This window comes from Typopeltis vanoorti, chromosome 11 (assembly GCF_054136105.1).
Source record: "Typopeltis vanoorti isolate ZY-2024b chromosome 11, IOZ_Tvanoo_1.0, whole genome shotgun sequence".
In the NCBI taxonomy this organism is placed as follows: Eukaryota; Metazoa; Arthropoda; class Arachnida; order Uropygi; family Thelyphonidae; genus Typopeltis; species Typopeltis vanoorti.
The window spans coordinates 71683516-71700170 of record NC_143559.1 but is presented as its reverse complement, the minus strand read 5'-3'; the positions used below and the strand labels follow the sequence as shown (position 1 = coordinate 71700170).

General features: G+C 35.4%; 1 protein-coding gene across 1 annotated transcript in view; it reads right to left on the bottom strand.

Moving 5' to 3' along the window:
- Nucleotides 1-16655, bottom strand: part of NC2alpha (negative cofactor 2 alpha) — a 162684-nt gene that overhangs the window by 85215 nt on the left and 60814 nt on the right. Inside the window, exon 3 of the mRNA XM_090400574.1 lies at nucleotides 11123-11216. Within this exon, the coding sequence (XP_090256700.1) occupies nucleotides 11123-11216 (94 nt within the window). The remainder of the gene's footprint in view (nucleotides 1-11122; nucleotides 11217-16655) is intronic.

The following is a 16655-nucleotide window of genomic DNA, read 5'->3' as shown; positions in this document are numbered from 1 at the left end:
TCTGGAAACATTGGATAATTATTTTGGTTTATATTAAACTGAAGTTTTACTATAACACAGTAGGTGTTTCCATAATTTGTAAAAACGAATGCTGATCACTGTGTAACTATGAAAGAAAGGCTTAACAAATCCATGCTAGCCCTCACAGATAACATTATCCCAATCTGCCCAATTTTGTATATCATCTCTCACCAATTTCCTTATGATGGTGCTATCTTACACTCTTTCCACTATTTGAGCACCTTTCCCAATCAGACATTCACTGAACAGCCAGGAACTGTCAGTTCCTTAAACCATTCTCTTAAAACACATGGAGAAATTCTATCCAGTCCTACTGCCTTACTGACATCCCAAATACTTAGTATTCGAAACACATTCAGCTCATGCACTTCTAAGCCATGAACCCTTCCCTATCCCTATAGTAACAAAATCTACTTTTCCTGGATGAAATGAACCAATAATGTAATCATTAAACAACTCGACTGCATCATCTGCATTGGTCACTCTGCTCCCATTTTCATCTAACAATGTCATTCACAATCATTTCATCTCCTACTAGCTACAAAATGAAACAGTCATTAGGATTTTATTTGGATTGCAGGACTAATCTCTTCAGTTTTTTCTTCCTTACTATACTAGTCACTTTTCTTGCCTCCATTATATTCTTCAAGCAGTTGTTCCTCTCCTTTTCCATCACCTCGTTTTCATCTACAGTTCTCATTTGATTTCATTAGTCATTTCACTTTACAAATCATGTTATCTTTTTCACTTGTTTGCCATTGCTGCTGATAAATATTTCTTCACTAGCTGCCATGCACTGCTGATATCTCCCATTTTCAATTCTTCCATCTATAACACTACTCCCAGTTAATGTCTAAGATTATTACAGTCACCTGCATTATAATTTCACATAAATTCCTTTCTCAGTGTTACTTCTGCCTCCAAGTCAAAGCTACATGGTCACCCTATCCAAAGGGTAATGATAATATCTCTGTTGCAATCAGATCCTCTGATGCTATAACCAACGGAAATGCCAGGTGGTATGCACTACATGGACCACGTGATTGTAGGCTCGCAGCTAAGTCATTGTTTTAATATTGATTTAATGATATTCTGATAATTATTGATTGTAGTATTTGTGTGTATGACTGTGTAGGTGAGAGTATATTTATTTTTGGTATATTTATATCATGTGCGATAGATAAACTGTGTTATTCATGGCACCAATGTGAACAATGGCAGCCGAGACATAGTTGTGCAGGGGATTTAATGTGGGGGATTTGTGAAATGTAGTGTGTGTGTGTGTGTGTGTGTGCACGCATGCTATGCATTTGCTGCCAAGAGAAAATGGATTCTGGTATGAGAGGGGAAGTGGAGAGAGAGAGAGAGAGAGAGAGCCATAGATGCTTTAAAAGCCAGAGAATAAAGTAGTGGAAGTTAGTACTGAAAGCCGTGAAACCGAAAATAATGAAGTGAATGAAGTTCCAGGTTTAAAAAATGATGAAAGAAACAGTAAAGTGGTGGATGTTCAGGACAACATAGAAGACCTGAATAAAGATATAGCTCACTTGCAAGTAGTCTTTTACTGGACAAAGTACAAGACTGAAAGGCTGCAAAAACAGCAAGAGATTAGTCAAATTGAGAAAAAAAAAAAAAAAGTGGTCTGAACCCAAAAAAGAAACGCGTAAGAATAAATGAGAGAAAGAACGTAAGCAGATAATTTTTTTCAGTGATTTTATGATGGGGGGGGGGAGAGAGTACTTCACAAAAGCATTACAAAATCTTGTTTCCCTAGTGCAAATATTAATAACATTAGTAACGCTGTCACACTGCATAAAGGGAAGGAGAAAGAATTGATTGTTTTGACTGGAACCAATGACCTGAGGTGAGAAGTATTGCATGAGCAAAGATGTGAAAGAGTTATTGGAAGAAGCAAAAAAGAAAGGCAAGAAGGCAAAGTTTTAAGTCTGCTGTCATGTTGTAGAGGTCAAATGAGAAGGATGATGATAGCTAATGAATCAATATGCAGGTTGTATTGAAGGAACAGTCTAGAGTTTGTGGATCTATGGCCTGAGTTTGATGGACAGAAAGAATTGTACAATGCTGATGGACTGCACTTAAATGGATTCAGAGTTAGGTGTCTAAAAAGTGCTTTGTTAATTGAGGGTAAAAGTGCAAAATGAGGAAAACTAAAGAAATTAGGGTGGATGCAGACAAGTGTGTGCATGAATTTGCTCATGAGGCAAATAAGTATGAATAACAGGAGCAGAATCTAGTCTCTCAAACAAAAATATTGAAATTTAGGAAGCAAAGGTGGTTGGGGCCTAAAGGGATGCTCAGTTGCTTTATACTAACACCAGAAGTATGAGGAACAAGAGGGAGGAGTATTTGGCATTGGTTAGTACAACCTCGCCCAACATTATAAGCATTAGTGAGACATGGCTAACAGCAGATGATGTAGTTACAGGGATTGAATGCAATGGGTTTATTATTTTCAGGGAAGATAGAGTAGACAGGACGGGGGGACAAGGTACAGCTTATGATATTGCAGCCAGATGAATTGCAGCCAATAAGAGAATAAGTAATTTGGGCACATGACAGTTCTTTTGAGTCAATCTGGTATGAGAGAGGCCAACAGGACAAAATATAAAACTGGTTGCTATATAGACCAGGGACTGTTGCCAAGGATGATATGGAAGACAAACATCAGAAGATTAGTACAATAAGTGCAAGTCAAGTAATTATTATTGCCATGAAATTCCATTTCCTTCCTGCCATGAAAGGTCACATGGCAGGAAGGAAATGGAATTTAAACACCTACTGAGAGATAATTACTTGAAGCAGAATGTGTTGGATCTGGTTATAGAATCAGAAAACTGGTCGATGACTAAGTGGCCACATTGCCTCTGATTGGAGAAAGTGATTATGTGGTCTTGACTTGGGAGGTAACAAAATATGTGGAAATTCCAGTTAAGGAGGGGGTATATGTGAAACTACAAGGCTAGTGATAATGATAGACTTAAGAAGCAGCTTGAAGTAGTACCATGGCATAAAGATCTATAAGGGAAAGATGTTCATAGTACATGGAGATAGTCAAGGAGTATCTGGAAGAAGACAAGAGTAAATCAGGTAGGAGTTAGATGGATGAGTAGTATAATTTATGCATGAACTGCAAACAAAGAAAATGTTGTTGGGGTATTTTTATTTATTTATTTTTTTTTAATGTGGCAAGTAGGAGGAAGAATGACTGCGGAAGGATAGCTTTAATGAGTGCACATGGTAGAGAGGTAATGGAAACAGATAAAATTGTTGAGTTACTGAGTGATCATTTTGAGGGTATATCATGCAAGTGAAAATACTTTTATGCCAGAAGTGACAGGGACTAAAGTGAGAACACAAATTGAAAAACTGGAGGTACTTAATATATTGCAGAATATGAATGCAAATACAACTGTGGGGTTGGATAGGATATCAGCTCACATTTTACGAGAATGTGCAGGGGGGAAATGGCAATGCCCTTGACTATGCTGTTTAATCTAAGTCTCAGCTCTCACAAAGTCTCAGGAGAGTGAAGGAAGGCAAAATAATTCCTTTGCATAAAAGAGGAAAACTAAGTCTGTGGTAGCAAATTATAGACTAACCAGTATCTTAGGAGTGGTGGCAAAAGTAGTGGAAAAGTCAGTTAAAAAGAGAATTCAGGAATGGGTGAATAAGAATATGATACCCTGAGGGACAGTACAGCTTTGTGAAGGGTCGGTCACTCATACCTTAGTAATTTACTAACTTTTTATAAACAAGTGACAGCTGAGTTGAATAAAGGGTATAGCTACACTATGATACTGCTGGATTTTGCAAAGGCATTTGTCAGGATACCACATGGAGCTCTCTTATGCAAACTGCAACGAATGTGGGTGGATGGGTGGATAGAAAACTGGTGATATGAATAAAAGGGTAGCTAATAGATAGATACCAAAAAGTAGAATATTCTTCTTTAGCCTCCTCATGTCTGAGGTCTTGTGACCTTGTTAACAATGTTCTTCCATTTTTTTAGAGGTACCTGTGGCATAGTATAATTATTAAAAGAACACGTAAGACCACAGTAATAACTTTTTAATTAATAAGATACAGATATTTCATACTAAAACTAATAGTACATCTTCAGTGTCAAAACAAACACAAACAGTTATAGGAATGGAATACAAGTAACGAACATTCGGTGGATCACCTATTAAAATACTAATACAATTGTTGCCGCGTGCTAGGAAATGATAGAAAATAATAATTAATTAATATTTAAGATAATTGTTTTTTTTTAATGATTACATAAAATAAAAGTCTCCCAGTTCTTTGAGAGAGAGAGAGAGAGAGAGACAATCATTTCGGTTTAAATTCAGTCGTGTAAAATAGCTTCACAACTTTCTTCAAAAAGGCATTCATATTTGAACCTGCATCTATGAAAAAAACCAATTATCTTAAATATTAATTAATTATTATTTTCTATCATTTCCTAGCACGCGGCAACAATTGTATTTTAATAGGTGATCCACCAAACATTCGTTACTTGTATTCCATTCCTATAACTGTTTGTGTGACACTGAATATGTACTATTAGTTTTAGTATGAAATATTTGTATCTTATTAATTAAAAAGTTATTACTGTGGTCTTACGTGTTCTTTTAATAATGTTCTTCCATCTTCTTTCTGCTGTGGCAGCTGAAGCTTTCTCCATTGAAATACCTAATATTTTTGGGATTTGATCCAGCCATCTTGACCATGGATTTCCTCTTTTTCTGTTTCCCCTCCACCTTGCCCTGCATCATTGTCTTCTCCAGATTATCATTCTCCCTTCGAATATGTGGCCAAAGTATTGAAGTATTCTCTTATCGACAATTTCACATAGCCAATTTTTGATGTTCAGTTGTGAAATGATGTTAGCATTAGTTCTTTTTTCCATCTATGAAATCCTCAGAATCCTTCTCCAACCCCATCTCAAAGGAGCTGAGTCTTTCTTTATTCATTTTATTTAGTGTCCATGACTCTGAACCATATAGAACAATTGGAAATATGAGGCTGCTAACCAGCATAGTTTTGGTGGTCAGAGAGATCTTTCTGTCTTTCCAGATCTTCTGTAGTTACGTCATTGCCTCTCTCCCCATAGCAATTCTTCTTTTAATTTCAGATCCGCAGCCTTCTTTATTTTTTATTAGTGCTCCAAGATATACAAACTATTCAACTTTATCTAGATCAATTTTGCATCGAGTTCTCTTCTCTTCCATCACCATATATATTGTCCATGACTCTGAACTATATAGAACAATTGAAAATATGAGCCTGGCTGGCTGAGCAGTTAGCGTATCCGCTCTCCAGCCAAAAGGCTGTGGGTTCGAATCCTGCCATGGGAATGGATGTTTGTGATTGTCTTTGGAAATACTAGTGGTGGTCGGCAGTAGATGGCATTCATGTAGTTGTGGTAAGTTGGTGGATTGAGTTGTAGAGAAGGTGCCCTCCCTCGATGAGTCTTTGGACTCCATGGAGGTGTCAAATAATAATAATAATAATATTAATAATAATAATAATAATTTGGTGTTAGCGCTGTTGATTTTTAGCCCACATTCTATGCTCTCCCATTAAACTCTCATCATGAGTGATTTTAGTTCTTCCATGCTAGTGGCCATCAGTACTGTGTCATCGGCATATCTAAGACTGCTTATTTTTCTTCATCCAATTGAAATTTCAGACTTCCATACATTCAAAGCTTCCTCATTATATGCTCTCCATAGATGTTAAATAGATCAGGGGAAAGGATGCTGCCTTGTCTCACTCCTTTTTACTCAGAAACATCCTGACATATTTTTGTCGATTTTCACTGCTGCTGTGTTCATTTTGTAAGGTTGTTTTATTAAGTGCTCCACGTATTCTGGAATTCTCATTTTTCTTAAGATTTTCCATAGAGTATCCCAGCTAACCAATCAAAGCCTTTGTTTAATCCACAAAGCACAGATACATAGGGACGTTGAACTCATGCTTTCTCTATTAGATGTCTCAAATTTGCAATTTGGTCTCTGGTTCCTCTATTAGCTCTGAAACCTGCCTGTCCATTTGGAATTTGATGTTCAATAAATGTTTTTTAATCTTTTCTTAATTACATATAACAAAAGTTTACTTGCATGAGAGATTAAGGAAATCATTCTACGGTTGTTGCAATCACCGAGTGCTCCCTTTTTTGTGAGTGGCATAAATATACATCTGGCCCAGTCTTCAGGCCATTCAGCTGTATTCCAAATTTTGTTACAAAGTTTATTCAAAATGTCAATTCCATTATATCCTAGATTCTTGAGAAGTTCACTTCGTATTTCATCAAAACTTTGAGCTTTTCCATTCTTGAGTTTTTTCAGTGCCAACTCAATTTCTGTTTTTAAGATGTATGATTCTTTTTGTATATGCTTTCCATTCGGTTCTTCATCAAATGAGAAAGAGAGAGAATTATCTTATATAGATCAGCACAGTAATTTTTCCATCTACTGAGATAATCATTAATTTCTGTTAGAATTTGGTTATTGGTATCAGCTATATTAAAGTATTGGTTTAAAGTTTCTATTCATAAGCTTAATCTTATTAAAGAGGTCTTTTGCTTGATTTTTCTTAGCACGTTCTTCTAGTTCTTCACACATCTTACTTAAAAAAGTTTTCTTTATCTTTTTTGCAGAGTTTCGTGATAAGTTTAGACTGGTTTGAGTAGTTCTGTCTGTTCACTTTTGTTGATAATCCTTTTGCCTTAATTGCCCTTCTGTTTTCAATTTCTGTTAATGTGCCATTAAATATCCATGAGCTATTTGGATATTTAATGGCACATTAAATATCCAAATAGCTCATGGATATTTAACTCTTCCCAAAAGAAGAAGAATCTCCTTTGCTTTTTCTAAGATTATTTCTTTTATTTTATTCCAGAGTTCTTCAGGAGTTCTTTCATTAGCAAAGTTTCTTAATTCAGAAATTCTATTTTATACTTCGATGCAGAAGTCTGTCAGCATTTCTCCTCTATGATTTTGAGGACCAAAGGAGCCAAGAACATTTCTATTGTGACTATCTACTAATTTTCCAACTTTTGTATTAAAGTCACCTTTTATAATTAAAATATCTTTTTTGGATACTGCTTAAATGCTAGCATTAAGTTGTTCATGGAAAGTTTCAATTGTTTCTACATCTGCATCACATGTTGGTGCATATATATAAAAGAGAGTGACAGGAATAAGCTTAGTTGAGATCATCTTATCATTAATTGGATTGATGGACTGCTGACTATTATTGTAACCCCATTTCTACTTGATGAATCAGATCCAGCAAAATAATTACAATTTCCCATTTGAGATGAGAATTGTCCTTTGTTCCTTTGTTTGTTGGAAGAGCAGAATCCAGAAGAAAGCAGGTAACTAGTGGTGTGCCACAGGGCTCTGTGCTAGGACCACTGTTGTCTAATTTGTTCATAAATGATATAGGAAATAATTGAAGAGAGATAATCAGTTGTTTGCTGATGATGCAGAGTTGGGTAAGGTAATAGTTAATCAAAGAGATGTAGAGAACTTGCAGGATGATATAAATAGGCCGAAAGTATGGGAAAAACATAATGGATGGGATACAAAGATTACAAGCTGCTAATATCTACTACTACCCCCTAGATAGAGAGCTGAAATTTAGAGAGCATATTGCTAAAGTTGGCAGGATAGCTAATAGGATTACTCAGTTATTGAAAAACACACTAACAAGAAGAGATAGGGACGTTATCATAAGGTTCATTCCATAGATCTGATACCATTTTGGTCACTTACCTCTGGATCCTCTCCACCTCCTTCTTATCTCCAAGAAACCCAGATCTGTGTACAGTTGTCAAGATGAAGTCTTATCAACACTCTATAAAAAGGTATAATAACCTGTTTGTCTCTCCACTTTTTAAGGTGATCTTCAGTAAAAGTAATCCATGATGAGCTGTTTTAGCCACTTTTGCGATATGTCCTCTAAACTTTAACTCCCTATCTACTAACATCCCTAAACCTCTGGCTTCATCAATTTTTGGAGAAGAGTTCTAACAATTTGGCACATTGGCAATCTTTAGACCCCAACCTTATGCATAACCTTGCACTTTGCCACACAATATGTTATTTCTTATGTTATATTTATAACATAAGAAAATAATCAAATTAACAATATAAAAACAGAAATTAGGAAATATTTTATTTAATGTGATGATTTATATATATATGTATATACAGTAGACCCCCTATCCAAAGGGTTTGGTTCCATTGTCTTCTGCAAATAGTAGTGAACCACTAGTGAGACCCAGATTTTTGCACATATATAGCAAAATTGAAGCAGGAAATTATTAGTAAATTGACTTAGTCTCACGCGCTAGGACTGTAGGGTTCTTTAGTGAATGTGTTATGCAGTTAATATATAATGTATACACTAAATTGTATGGCTAAATAAATAATAATAAAAAGAGTTATTGTTTTATTAAATGAGGTAATTTCTAGACTACCACTTCACCCATATTATCCAGGGATGCTATCTACCGCATTTGGGCACACATTCCATTGCTCCTCGAAAATATGTAATAATAATATTACATATTTATTTAACATTATCATGAAACAATTTTTACGTCTTTAGAATCTACAAGGAGCAATGGAATGTGTGTCCAAATGGTAGAAAGCCCCTGAGTAGTACGGGTGAAGTGGCAAAAATCCAAAAAAAATTGCCTCATTCAATAAAACTTTTTTTAGACAAATAAAATTTAACCCACATAATAATTATGTAGAACAAAATGAGAAAATATGCTAATGAAAATGTAACTTAATAAAATCGTAACATTTTTATTCTTATTAGGAGGAATCAACTGAGAACAGAACACCTTGTTATGTTCAGCTATATATTTATTCATCTTCCGAATCTTTGGTAGCCGGCTGTTTGCTTGCCTACTGAGCAAATTATGTGGATGGCTGAGGATCATCAATAGTAGAAGCTTTCTCGACTTTTTTAAAAAACATTGTTATTGGAAGCTGCCATTTTTGTCTCTTCAATTCAGTAAACAGGTTCTGCAAAGATTCTGTTATTGTGTGAGTAATTTTTATGCTGCGCTCCATCATTGAATCATAATCCATTATCTGTTCCTTTAATGTTTGAGCTATTCTGTCGTGGCTAATTTTTCGAGTGTCCATGCTGGTGGTTCTTGTTCACTTTCATCCTCATCGTCATCTTCTTCTGTAAAAGATTTGGCAAGATCTTTCAACTCCTCGTTAGTGAGCACCTCACGATGTCCATCTATGTAAATTATTCAATTCTTCTTCTGTCATATCGTCAAATCCCTCTCCACCTATTTTCCGTGCTGTGTTAATTATTGTTGTTATCTGCAAGTTAATGTGTGAATTATGAATGGCATCACTCCACAAATTCTTCCAGCATGCAGTTACCGTTTCTGGTTTCAATTCGTCCATTGCTCCCTTGATGAACACGATTGCATCTGCAATTGTAAATGATTTCCAGCATTCCATGACTCCAACATCAGCAGAACCCTCAACCACTGCATGAATCATATCGAAAACCTGCCAAGCATATGAGGCTTTGAAGCATCTAATGACACCGTGATTGAGTGGATGAAGCAATGAGGTCATATTAGGTGGGAAGAAAACCACTTGAACATTTTCATCTTCTGTGACTAGTGACTCAGGGTACCTGGGAGCGTTGTCTATTATCAATAAAACTTTAAATGGTAATCCTTCCCTCTCCAAGTATTTTTTCACCTCCGGAGTAAAACATCAATGGAACCATTCTGTAAATAACACAGCCGTGACCCACACTTTCGGATTTGATTGCCAAAAAACAGGCAGACAACTTTTGTTTTTGTTTTTAAGGCCACGTAGATTCTGTGCTCGGTAAACAAGGCCAGGTTTAATTATGTGACCAGCTGTATTGCCACAAAGTAGCGTCAATCTGTCCTTAAATGCTTTAAAGCCTGGTGCTTGCTTCAGTTTTATGGATATAGGTCCATTGGGGCATTTTCTTCCAAACAAGGCCGGTTACATCACAATTAAAAACTTGCTTAGGATGATAACCTTTCTTTGCAATAATTTTTTTAACATTCTGCTGGGAACAATGCAGCAGCTTTCTCATCAGCTGATGCAGATTCTTGTGTAATTTTTATGGGTTTTAGATTAAACCTAGCTTTGAATCTATGCAACCAGCCCTTGCTTGCCGTAAATGACTTTTCTTCCTCTTCTGTTTCATCTTGCAGCCGCATGTCTTCATATAGGATCAATGCTTTTTGTCATAACATGTTACCATCAATAGGAATCCTTTTTCTTGTCATGTCTTCCACTCACAAAAGCTTTCTCTAAGCCTTATTGAGTAACACCTTATCACGCCCTGTACCAGTAACTTTTGCATATTTGGGCGCAATGGAAAGACTGACACAAATTTTTTCTTTGTTCTTCAACACTTCGTGTATCAAAGATTTGTTTTTATTATAGATCTTGCAACGGTTGCAATTGACTTTTTTTCTATTTCAATCATATTGATAATCTTTGATTTTTTACTAATACTGAGCACTTCACATCTTTTCTTCGGTTTTGATGCTATTTTTAAATTTTTCATAATTTATTTGTATTCAAGCAAATAAATTGTGAATGCAATTAAACACAATTTTTAATTGCAATGACAGACAATTGACTGCTTTTTTCGACAATTTGTGTAAAACTAAACATGAACAAACACGCATGTTTAAGTCCATGCGCCTAGCAAAACAAGCTTGTTTTGACAAGTTCAGTCTGCGCATATGCATGTTTCAACCAGCGGCGCTCGACCATTTTGCGTGCTTTTTTCGAACCGAGATACAGGGGGCCTACTGTATTTGTAAACTGTGCATCAAAAGCACACACAAAATTCTCCGAAATATGCATTTTTAGGTAGCACACAACATGATTTAAAATTCAACCTTAAAAATCTGTTTGCATATTTCAGTCTTTAAATAAATAATAAATTTCTTTAATTATAAAATAAAAAAAACAATACTCATTTATTAAGAATGCATGCATGCAGGCAAATAGTATTCTTAAAATAATAAGGTCCTTACAGATGAGATGTAGAAAGAGTCTTTGCATTTCTGGATTTTGTAATGTCACTGGCTTTTTTTACTAAAGACTCTACAAACAGTTCCAAAGCTCTAGCTATTTATAATTAAGGATATTATTTCATTAATATAAATACATAATTAAGATAAATGTCTACTAATGATTTCTAATTTTCCACAGGCAATAACTATATTAATCAAATGTTTGAGTTATTGTATTTTTTTGAATAAATAATAAATAACTTTTCAAAACAAAAATATTTAAATATCTTTATTATTAAAATTAATCAATAAATGATTATTATACTATACAAGAAATTCTGTTTTTTTTTTTTTTTTTTTCTAAAACAGTGAAAGAAGATACAAAAGAGATGTCACATCTAACAGCTAATGATAAACAATATCTTTTGAATAAAAAAAATTAATATGAATACAACTAACTTTCTTCAAGACTAATTCCAGTCTTCTTGTTGGGTGACAGTTGTTCCATAGCAAAGGAAACTCAGATGTGGTTGTGTTCAGAGTGGTGTGAGTAACCAAGAGGAGGAAATGACATCCACAATATATTAAGAAGTCAAGGGTGGTGGAGAGGACTGTTGTATTCTGATAGGAAAAACTATTTATGTTATGACATTACTAATGGCAACTAACTCAGCCTTCCTCCTTGCCTGATCAGTGGAACTTAAGAAGGGAGGTCAGATCTCTAGAGCTGGATTTCTAACTTATCTAACAGTTGACCCACAGTAATAACACTAATGTACTATAGGCCAATAGCTTTTCATGGATGGGATCCACATAAAAAAATATATAAAGTCCCTTGACTTACGTAAGAATTACATACCACAAACTTTATGGAACTCACATTTTATGCAAGACTCCCTTCATCTGTTAATAACATCATGCTGCTTACATATTTATAGTTCTTGTATGCTGTAATGCATTAACATGTTTAAAAAATTTTCTCTGCTAGTTTCATTCACAGGATATATTATTATTATTATTATTCGTGACACCTCCAAGGAGTCTGAAGACTCATTGCAGGAAGACACCTAGCGTACAACTCTCCATCCACTACTACACAGAACCTCTACTACCAGTCACCTACATCAATGCCATCTACTGCCCACAACCACCACCACAGCTGGTATTTTTTGTCTGTAAATTGTGTGTGTTCTGAAAGGCCGATTTGTCTGTATGTGGGATGAAAAACCCAAGTTTCTGGGAGGAAAAACCCTGCTACCTCCGTATGAGATCGGCTAACTCACCTTCAATTGAAAAAGTCCATATAAAGATTCCTCCCATCATGACAAAAATCGAACTTAGGCCTTTTCTAATTGAAGGGCGCAAAATACAAAAATAAGATTTCGGTATGTAATTATTATTGCAAAGTAATAAAATAAAGTATAAACAGTATGAAAAAAATAGAAAAAATATTTAATTTGAATGAGTTAAGGTTTCCATGGTTTGATATTTCCATGCTTTTGTACCTGGCAATACTACATGCAACTTTTTAAAGAAATTATTATTGAATAATACACCATTTTCGTGTTTTCTCAGATTAAAAAAACAAACAAAAAATAAAGAGACTAATTATTAATTATGAAGTATTAAAATGAGTTTTTAATTCTTTCCTAGTGCTGTAAATATTCTATTAAACCTCCAACATGATGTCTGAGATGGTTGGCCGAGTTGATGGCCTGGTTAGCATATCCGCTCTCCAGCCAAAAGGCTGTGAGTTCGAATTCCACCATGGGCATGGATGTTTGTGATTCTCTGAAAATAGTAGTGGTTGGCGGTAGATGGCATTGGTATAGTTGCGGCTCATTGTAGTTGGTGGATTGAGTGGTGGAGACAGAGCTGCAGAGTAGGTGCCCTCTCTCGATGAGTCCTTGGACTCCCGGAGGTGTCAAGTAATAATAATAATAATGTCCTCCCAGCACTCAAGTCTTAACACGTGTTCCTTTATTTCATGAACTGACAAATTCCTGTAAGAAGTACCTTAAAAATATCACATATACCAATTGCCATTAACAGACCAGAAATTCTGGATCCATAAATTTATCTCTCTCTCTCTCTCCACTATTTTGTCTATCAGCTCCTATTTCATAGCATTCTTTGTTGCTAACCAAAGAAATACTATATGATGTCATGCAGCCGCATCAGTCACATCCAGGTTCTAAACTCTATGCTTTATGACAAGGTTTCCCAAACTTTTTTTTCCGTGGCCTGGTTATTTTAATACTTCATCTTCATGACCCACTAAAATTTTTATGGCCAATAGGTAAAATAAAACAGATTTGAATGTTCATAGAGTTTTCATTTATTATTATTATAATAAAGAAGCATTTACTCTTACAAAAATATAAAGAAATTAAACTAAAGCCAAGTAATTTATTAATGAGAAGTGTGATGCTGTTGTTTGTTAACTAGAAACTTCAGGTTTGGTGGAAAAGGTGATATTCTTAAAACCGGTTCGACTTTCAATCGGTTTCTCAAAGGAAGGCAACCTTGTTTAACCAATTGACATCATGAAAACCGTCTTTGAATTCAAATATTACATCCCTAGCCATTGGGGGATGTTGGTCTACGAATATTAAAACTTCATCCTTCATTTCAATAAGCTTCTTAAAACATTCCCTCTTGACAGCCATCGCACCTTGCAGTGTAAAAGAAGATGTTCACTCCCCATTTCTTTGCACAGCGCAGAGAATATTCTTGAATTCGATGGACGAGATTTTATAAAGTTTATAAATTGTACACACCCTTGCATAGCTGCATTTAAAAGTAATGGCATTCTTTTGACGGCCAATGCTTCCCTATGAATGCTACAAGGCACCCATACACGGTCTGGTGCTACAGCTTTGATCTTCGGAAAAAGTCCAGTATGTGCACCTGCCATTGCGCATGCTCCATCGCTAATCAGTCCCACACATTTCTTCCATTCAATGCCCTTTTCATTGATGTAATTTGCAATCAAATTAAAAATTTCTTCAGCTGTTGTTCTTGTTGCCAGAGGTTTACAAAAAAGAAATTCTGTGCGAGTTGTATTGTCACAATCGTATCTCACAAAACACATTAAATTGGCATTGTCCAATATGTCTGTACTTTCATCGACTTGCAAGGAAAAAAAATTGCACTCTTTTAAGTGACTTACAACAGTTTCTTCGATATTATCTGCCATCTCTATGATTCTACACTTCACTGTGTTATTGGATAGCAACAGCATATTTACTTGGATCTCCTGTTTTTTATCACATATTCGAGATACTAACATTTTCATTGCTGAAACTATTAATTTCTCGGCAACTGTGTGAGGATAATCAGTTTCAGCAATTAATTTTGATATTTCATAAGAAGCCATTACAAGGTTTTCAGACTGAGCTTCCTGAGAAAAATTCGAAGACAGTCTTCTTGGTAGCTATTAGTTCTCTCTTTTTATTTATAAAGAAATCTATTGGCTTATTACTGTAGTTCGGATGTTTCAATTCCAAATGTTGCTTCAACTTTGATAGTCTCATGTCATGGACTCGTTTGAAAGTGCCGCACAACAAATAATACATAATGGTTTGTCATCAGCACCCTCGATGAAACCGAATCGTATGTAATCCTCAGAATACTGTCGGGTCCAGTGCATCTTCTTTTTTGTAAGGCCATTGTTAGTGCTGTTCTCAGAACTTGTGCCCAGCTGCACGTCACTCGATTGTTCATTGGTGCTAATTGAAGAGTTTGTAACCGGCACATTGTTTGTTTGTTGTTTTATTACAAACCTAAATAAATTATTTAGAAACAATTATAATAATAAAGGTTGTTCAGCGGAACCCACTGGGCAAGGTACATGTAATCAGTAAATACAAAAAAATATGCTCTCTCTCTCTCTCGTTGCTTAATTCAAACTGAACAAAGCAGAGTGAGAACATGGTGGGCGAGTAAAACAAACAGCAGACCGCCAAACGATTTGGCTGGTGGCGTGGCTGCTGTCACCATAATTGAGCTACTTTACATTGAACAAAGAGACTGTGAAATGGCAATGCAGATGGAGTGCGTTTTTCAGCTCTATTAATTAATTTATTTATTCATTAGTCCTGATTAAATGCTATTTACTTGTATTTCAGAGTTTTGTGAAAAAAAGAAAACCCAAAAACAAAACACCTAGGTTTTCAAGAGTTTATTTTAGGCGACCAGGCATTTAGCTTTCATGACTCGGTGCAAGGTTGTGACCCGCCATTTGGGAAACGCTGCTTTATGATATGGTTGTCAACATGTATCATTGTCCAGAGGTAAATATCTTCTAAAATCTTCACTGAAATATTATTATTTGCAGTTCTCTTTCAGTATTTTCTTGCTCCATGCATCCCCAAATTTTCCATGTGCTAAGGAAGTTAGTTGAGTTTCATAACTGCTTGTCAAGATGTAAACTAGCCAACTGGCAATTACATAATGCTGTAATGTTCTAAATACCTCCATATTATTATTATACAAACACCTCCTGGAGTCAAGACTCATCAAGGGAGGCAACAGTAAGATGCATTCTAACATTCTATAATAATACTGAGTTTGTTATCTGCCTCTGAACTTTTTCCAGATCCTGCTTCTTACCAAAAAAACACAGGTGACCAAATTGGTGTGCAGTAATCCATGTGGTCTAATCATAACCTTGTACAGTGGAATGGCCACATCCTTATCAGTACTTGTCAATGTGCTTCTTAATATACTGGCATTTCTTTGTGCTGTTTTTATCACTTTTGCAATATATCCTTTGAAATCAATTTTCTATTCACCATTCTTGGCCACTTTTATGCTATCAACATTTTACAACACATATATATCACAATAAAATATTGATAAGTATCAGGTCATCCCAAAATTAAAGTCGTTTTTTATACTGTACTTGTTCAAACATGTCTCAGCTAGTCTAAACATAAATTTTTAAAGCTTTATAAGTACTGTTAAGCTGATGTGGCCTCATTCTAAGGAATGCAAGAACATCATACATAAGTTATTGTTTAAATAATCCTTTATTACTATGGGGGTCACTGAAGAGCATGTTAGGCACATCATGCTTTATGAGTTCAAAAATGGAAACGATGCTGATAACACTGTAAAAAATGGGCAAGAATTTTATGGCGATGTTTAGAATGTGCAAAAAGTGCCAGCAATGGTTCCAAAAATTGTGACAGAAGTCTTTAGCTTGAATTCCTTGCTCTAGGCACCCTGTCTCTCTCTCTTGATAATGATATGCTGGCAGCCACTATTGCAAGAAATGCCAATGCCACTTTTGAAGATTTAGCAAAAGATCTTAATTCATCATCATTGACCACCCATTGCAATTTGCAAGAACTTGGAATAGTGTCTAAGCTTGGCAAGTGGGTTCCTCACAAACTGACAAACAACAATCAAAGACAGCGTGTCAACATATGCAGTTTTTGAGTTGTATAGTCACCAGTGATGAAAAGTGGATACTTTACAAGAAGTTATTTACTTTTGAAGCCAGTGGGTTCATTCAGGGGGAACAGGCTAAACCTCAGCCAAAACAAGA